At 38.7% G+C, this 7893-nt stretch overlaps 1 protein-coding gene across 1 annotated transcript; it reads right to left on the reverse strand.

The window, feature by feature from the left end:
- Positions 1-6581: 6581 nt before the first annotated feature.
- On the reverse strand, positions 6582-7615 carry LOC127753462 (uncharacterized). Its single transcript, XM_052278941.1, has 2 exons — positions 6766-7615; positions 6582-6657 (listed from the first exon to the last, which is right to left on the reverse strand). The coding sequence occupies exon 1, from the start codon at positions 7605-7607 to the stop codon at positions 6795-6797; it is 813 nt and encodes a 270-aa protein (XP_052134901.1). The 5' UTR covers positions 7608-7615; the 3' UTR covers positions 6582-6657; positions 6766-6794.
- Positions 7616-7893: the final 278 nt, after the last annotated feature.

Below are 7893 nucleotides of genomic sequence, written 5' to 3' on the forward strand. Positions count from 1 at the left end.
AAGAAAAAATGACCAAAATAATAGCAGTAAGAAGACTGCAACATGATAGAGCATGATTTGCGAAACATTTAGAAAAAAGAATCATCCAATTTGAAGTTCATATGAGTGAGATAAACTAGTTTAAATTTTCAAATTTTATTTTCGCATACGACTCCTTAAAGACGCTCGTATGGAAAAATCAATTTTTCCATGTAGGCTCTTAAAAAGGAGCTCATTTTTGTATGCAGACCTCCTAAGAGACCCGCATGGGAAAATCGATTTTTTTCCTTATAGGCTTCTTAAGGAACCGTATACGAAAATGCCGCTTGATTTTTTAGATGCGGCAAGTTATGATCCATTTGTAAAAATTATGCGGTCTCATTCAATAATCGTTTATGTAGTAGTGAATCGTCAATCTACTGTAGATGAAATATTTGGTTATTGTTTAATGTTTGTATCGCAAGAAATAGAAGGCAAGAAAAACCTAATGAATACTTACGGTTTATTAGTACTAGTTATGAAACAAACTAAATGATATCCCACGTTTTGATCGAAATATATGGATGAATATATATTAATTATTATAAAAATGATGGATAAATGTGTTGAAATATTATAGAAATGATATGAGATGTGTGATTGAATATTTTTGCATGTTGATTTGTTGATTTATAGAAATATAGAGAATGTTGCATGCTTGTATGAGTTTTGATATGTAATTATTCTTAGTCAATAATGACATTTGATTTGTATGTTGAACTTTACGTTTTAAGTTTAGAGGGTTGTATGTTGGGAGCCCCATAAGACAAGAATGTTACCGAGAGTCTAGATAGGTACGCATAAGAGCCTTATAGTGTGATTCAGCACACACAGTATGGTTTTGGCCATCCTGTGCGTAATATATTGTAATGTAAAACACCTGAGACATGTGCATGGTAAAGCCGTCATGTGCGCTACCGTGCACTAGCATCCAGTAACGTCGTTACCATGTATTTTTGGCCTGTTCCCGTAGAGCCTTCGAGTATCTAGTAGTATCTGGTCAGAAAAATAATGTTATTTTAGAATTATCAAAGTCAAGAAGATATAATTTTATCCACTTGATTTTCTTTCATAAATCAAAAAGAGTCGCGTGAGCACAATATTATGAATTCCTTTGTTTAACCAATATGGCTATATTGTCATTTTCATAAATGTGACCAAAACCTGTGTAAGCAATGATTACGATCAAACTTAGTCTGTGTTGACTATATAGATTACAAAGCAAACTTCTTCCCGCCGTTAGAAGAATTCCCCAATTTGACATCACGGTTGGGGCAAGACGATTTCTTCCCGCCGATGATTCGTCCTGTTGTAGATGCCCTGCAACCACGAAACGATATCTAATCTCCACCTCTCATGCATGCATACATGCTACTAGCTACTCCTTCTATTTAAGAATAAGTTTTTCCTTCGATTTATCTGAAAAACAATTATTTTTTAGCAATCATAGTATCAATGATGAAATAGGGTTCTTTCACTACTACACAAACTCTTTTTATGTACGAGACCCAATAATTTTTACAAACAGATCATAACTTGCCACATCGAAAAAAAATCGAGCGGCATTTTCACATACGGCTACTTAACAGCGGAAGTGCTAATCGGCGATCGATCACCTGGGAACAGGGGTAGCGATCAATTCCCCTCCCCCCTGCCCCCTCCCTCCCTCCACCTGGTTTCCTTTTTTGGCACCACATTACTTTTCTATTTTAGTAAATTTATGCACCTAAAGTTTATACACCTCAAGTTTACACATCTAAAAGTTTATACACCTCATGTTTAGGCATCTAAAGTTTAGAGACCAAAAGTTTATAAGTCAAAAGTTTATATATCCGATTCAAATTTGAATTTGAATTCAAATATTTTTTTATATATAGTATTTCTATACATCTAAAGTTTATAGACCTAAAGTTTATAGACCCAAAGTTTATAAGTAAAAAGTTTGCATACCCGATTCAAATTTGAATTTGAATTATATCGGGATTTAAATTTGAATTTGAATTCAAATATTTTCTATATATAGTATTTTTATGCATCTAAAGTTTATAGACCCAAAGTTTATAAGTCAAAAGTTTACATACCCGATTCAAATTTGAATTTAAATTATATCCGTTCAAATTTGAATTTGAATTCAAATATTTTCTATATATAGTATTTCTATACATCTAAAGTTTATACACCTAAAATTTATAGATCCAAAGTTTATAAGTCAAAAGTTTACATACCCGATTCAAATTTGAATTTAAATTCAAATATTAGTTTATAGACCCAAAGTTTATAGGTCAAAAGTTTACATACCCGTTTTAAATTTGAATTTGAATTTGAATTCAAATATTAGTTTATAGATCCAAAGTTTATAAGTAAAAAGTTTACATACCCATTTCAAATTTGAATTTTAATTCAAATTTGTATGGTGTAGTAGTAAGAGAAGAAGGGGAGGTAAAGTAGTAAAGGGGGAGGGGCGGGTGGTCGCTTGGGAGGGGAGGGAGCGGTCATCCGCCCATTAGGATTACCCACTTTTTTTTTTTGCGGGGAAACAAGATATATTACTCAGAATAGGAGTTCTCACACAGCAAATGTGAGATAGCAGTACAAGAGTCATCCGGCCAGAAATGAGTTAAGGATTCACTTCGGCCTTTATTTTCTAAGAAATGACTAATGCTATTCTGAGACCTGTGCACTTTATTAAGTGCAATCACCCTTGCTCCAGCCATAAGATCGATCACCTCTTTGACTACGCACGCATCAGCAGACAAAACCTTATTAACTGACTTGATCAGCTGGATTGCTTCTTGGCAGTCGGATTCAACGACGATGGGCAGCAGAGTCCATTGGAGGGCTAGGGATAGTCCATCTCTGCAAGCTAGCAGCTCCGATTCTAAAGCTGATCACTTAAAAGCGATTTTCCCATAAGGACCACTTAAAAGCCTACATCGGAAAATCGATTTTTTTATAAGGACCACTTAAAAGCCTACATCGGAAAATCGATTTTTCCATACGGACGTTTTAAGGAGCGGTATGAAAAAATAAAATTTAAAAATTTAAAACTAGTTTATCACACTCATATGAAAAAGAGATTTTTCAGCAAACTTCTTTTGTAACTGGAGCGAACATCTAGAAGACACACGCATCGCTAGAAGAATTCCCCAATTTGACATCAAAATTGCAAGAAATAAACTGGTGAATTTTGTGACTTTGGTTATCACGGTTGGGGCAAGACGATTTCTTTCCGCCGATGATTCGTATTGTTGCAGATGCCCTGCAACCACGAAACGATATCTAATTGTTAGGGTTGTCTATTGGATCACCTAGGTTTAGATCTAGTCGGGTGGTTCTATTTGCGATGGATGATTGAACAACAGTAGAGAATAAGGGAAAGGGTTTAGGGATGTGACCGGTCGACGCGTTGGATGAGGAGGAAGTCCCGGCCATCGTCGTTGTCGTCGCTCTGCTTGTCGAGGACGGCGGCGACGGTGTGCTCGGTGGCGTTGGCGGTCGAGGCAGCGGCCGGTCGTAGGTGTCGTTGACGGGGCGTGGCGCGGCGGTGGACTTCCCGTCACTAGCTGCGCCCCCTCGAGATCGGTTTAGGGTTTATGGGGTGGAGTGGCGGCGGCGGCGACGAACCTCGTATCTTGTGCCGTCCCGTCCTCCACCCCTCTTTATATGGCACAGTGTGACGGGGGCCCACCAGCCATTGGGCTGGGCTCCCCCGATCAGGGCGCGGGTCAAGGCCCCCTTGAGCCGTTGGGCTCAAGGGGAGGGAAATCTATCTAACATTCTCCCCCTTGATCTCACTATTTCTTTTAGCTTTTTCTATTCCATCACAGATTAACATATAGAGCATGTTTCATCATCACGGTTAATTACCGATGGATTCGACAGCTACTATACACATCTCTATTCAGAAACAAATACTTTAACTTTTGGGCCCTATAGTCCAGGATTCATAAGGCTTCCCTTAAACCCATGCATGCTACATGTTCCTTGAACATGTTGGGAGGTAGGCTTTCATGAGCGGATCCGTGAGCATTCTTTTTGTTCTAATATGCTCGAGACTGATAGTTTGATCCCGGACTTTGTCTTTCACAACATAGTACTTTATGTCAATGTGTTTGGCAGCACCACTTGACTGATTGTTGTGAGAGTACATTACTGTGGGTTCTCTATCGCAGTATAACTTTAGTGGTTTCTCAATACTGTCAACCACCTTTAAAACCGGGTATGAACTTCTATAGCCAGTTCACCTGCCCCGTAGCCTCATGGCATTCTATAAACTCGGCATATATAGTAGACCCTGCAGTGATGGTCTGTTTTAAGCTTTTCCATGAAATAGCTCCTACTGCCAGGGTAAACACGTATCCCGATGTTAACTTTGTATTATCTTTTGCAAAGTCAGAATATGAATACCCCACTATCTGGAGCGATTCTGATTTTCTGTAAGACATCATGAGGCCTTGTGTTCCTTGAAAATAACGCAAGACTTTCTTTACCAATTCCAGTGCACTAGGCCTGGATTACTTTGAAATCTGCCAAGTAACCCGGGAACAAATGCTAAGTCAGGTCGTGTGCACACTTGCGCGTACTGTAGGCTTCCTACAGCTAACGCATATGGCTTTGTTTTCATTTCATTGAGCTCATACTGATTTCTGGGACATTGCGATGCCCCATACTTTTCGCCTTTCAATATAGGAGCAGGTGTAGCACTACATTTGTGCATATTGAATTTCTTCAACACCTTTTCTATATATACCTTTTGAGAAAGTCCCAATGCATACTTTATTCTATCTCGGTGAATCTCTATGCCCAAAACATATGAAGCCTCACCGAGGTCTTTCATGTCAAATTTTGAGGACAATAATTTCTTTGTTTCCTGCAGTAGACTGACATCACTACTAGCCAGTAGAATGTCATCTACATACAGAATTAGGAAAATGAATATCCCATTCTTAACTTTGAATCAATACAGTTGTCCTCGATATTCTCTTGAAACCCAAATTTCTTTATTGTTCCATCAAACTTCAAGTAGCATTGTCTCGAAGCTTGCTTTAATCCATAAATGGATCTCTTTAGATGGCATCCCATATTTTTGTCTCTATAATGACGAAACCTTTCGGTTGTGCCATGTATAATTTTTCCTCCAAATCTCCATTTAGAAATGTCATTTTACATCCGTCTGATGTAATTCTAAATCATAATGTGCCACCAGTGCCATTATAATCCTGAAGGAAACTTTACAAGAGACTGGAGAAAATGTCTCATTGTAATCTATCCCTTCTCTTTGCGTGAAGCCTTTTTGCCACAAGTCGCGCTTTTCACTTTTCTATATTCCCTCTGGAGTCATATTTGGTTTTGTAGACCCATTTACAGCCTACTGTTTTGGCTCCTTTAGAAATTTCTTCTAAATCCCAGACATCATTTAATTTCATTGATTTCATTTCATCTTTCATGGCATCCAACCATTCAGATGAGCGAGCGCTTCTCATGGCTCAACATATGAGGTGGGATCATCCTCCATATGCGACTCTTCTATATTATAAACTTCATAGTCATCACGGATAGCCGATCTTCAGACTCTTTCAGACCTTCTAGGGGCCTCCTATTCTGGCACATTATCTGTTTGAGGCTGTTGCAGCTCCTCCTCTGGTGTGGCAATAATTTCTGTTGAATCCTGTAAAACAGGTTCCTCACTTTCATTCATTGTTGCTACAAGAGAGATAACAATAGGTGTTGGTACCGCAATGTCATGCATTGCAGGCACAACATTAGCAGGTAAAGAGAAGAAAAGTTCCTGAGTTTACGGAGCGGGTACAGACACCCACCTCTCCTCAAGATCAATTTCTCAGACTACCAAACTCCCCTTAATCATTTCGTCTTCCAAGAAGACGACATGTCTCGTTTCTACAAACTTTGTATAACTGTTTGGACAGTAGAAACGATGACCCTTTGATCTTTCACTATAGCCAATAAAATGGCAGCTTATTATTTTGGGATCCAATTTCCCAAGATTTGGGTTAAATACTTTATCCTCTGTAGGACTCCCCCACACACGGAGGATCTATAGCTCATCCGATGCATTCTATGCATTGTATGCATTGTTCCAAAACTCCCCCACACACGGAGGATCCATAGCTCATACGGTGTTTTGGGCACCGATGCATTCTATGCATTGTATGCATTGTTCCAAAACTGAGAACTCCAATGGAGGAAGAATTACATTCTTAACCAGTCTCTCAATTCTCCCCCTCGAAATATGGCCTGAAGACAGTGCCATAATTTCGATGAGACATCAGGAGTTCGCTTTCTTTTCTTTTGTCAACGAGGACACAACATTCACAATCTCAGAAAGAGATAACAAATAAAACTGATTTTGCAACAAAGCAAGACCAACACATGCATTATTATACCATAGTTCACATTTGCCATTTTCAAAATGGCAATCATATCTATCAAAATCCAATTTGGATACACTTATTGAGTTTCTTTGCAAAGAAGGGACATAAAAACATATGGAAGTAAAAGTGTGAAGCCATTCGCGAGCTCTAGGCGAAGATCTCCAACAGCTTCAACTTTTGCTTCAACTCCATTGGCAACTCTAATGGATCTTTCACTTCTTTGCGTAGTTCTCATTGAATGGAATCCCTTTAAACAATTACACACATGAATAGTTGCTCCAGAATCAATCCACCATGTGGATCTAGAATAACCAATCATAATGAGATTCATATACAAATGTAATAATGTTCTCACCTTTCTTTGCCATGATCACTGTCAGGAAGTCAGGATGATCTTTCTTGGAATGTCTTGTCTTCTTGCAGTGGAGACACTGATCCTGTCTCAACTGTGAACTGTTGTTTCTGAGGCAGATGCTGAGGCTGTTTTTCTTTTGAGGAGGGTGACCTGTGGCTCTTTTCCTTGTTATCTTTAACAAGGTTAATGGAGCCACCATTGGTCTCTTTGAGTCTTTCCTCCTCTTGGACACAATTAGAGATGAGCTCTTCAATATTCCATTTTTCTGGACTTATTTTGTAGTTGACAACAAGGTTGTCAAAGTTCTTTGGCAGTGAGGACATAACCAGATGGACCAGAAAGTCATTTGAGATGCCCAAATCTTTTTGCTTCAACTTGGAAGCCATGTTGCTCATCCTAAGAATGTGGTCTTTTACACCACCTCCATGGTACCTCTCTGTCACAAGCTGCTTTATCAGTTGTGTCGCATAAAACGTTGAAGAACCAGTAAACTGGCTCTTTATACTTTTGAGGTACTTAGAGACGCTGTCATACTCTGGGATTGAGCCCAATATGGTTGGCTCAATCGTGTTATTTACCGCAGCCAAACAATTCTTGTTGGCTAAGGACCATTTCGCATGCTCAATGTCATACGACATGATGAGGGAAGCATTGTCCCTCTCTCTCTTTTGCCATTCAGCATCTGACTCTTTTTCACCTCTGAAAAGTTCAGCAGGTTCTATAGGACATGGGGTAGTCAACACCCAGTCCACCTCTCCCAAGATAAAAGAAAGGTCGAGTTCTCTTTTCCATTCTTCGTAGTTGTCTCCTTTCAGGGTCGGAATATCTTTAATGTAACCCATCAAGGAGTAGCCACCTGAGATAATCATGTATTGTGAGAACAAAGTTAACATTAAAAATATTATGTATTAAGTCTACATCACCGTTGGGCAGAAAATAGACATAACACATAGAGCCATAACTATAACATTGCAATTATCAACGTTGGTCAGAAAATTACAACATCATAGCACACAATTAATGTTCCTAAAATTAAATTCTCCCGTTGGTTCGAAATTTAATTTTAGAAACACAAATTTACATCAATTTCATCTATTTGCAGCGGAAGATCTATAAACAATTCATATA

This window comes from Oryza glaberrima, chromosome 10, assembly GCF_000147395.1.
Source record: "Oryza glaberrima chromosome 10, OglaRS2, whole genome shotgun sequence".
Classification (NCBI taxonomy): domain Eukaryota; kingdom Viridiplantae; phylum Streptophyta; class Magnoliopsida; order Poales; family Poaceae; genus Oryza; species Oryza glaberrima.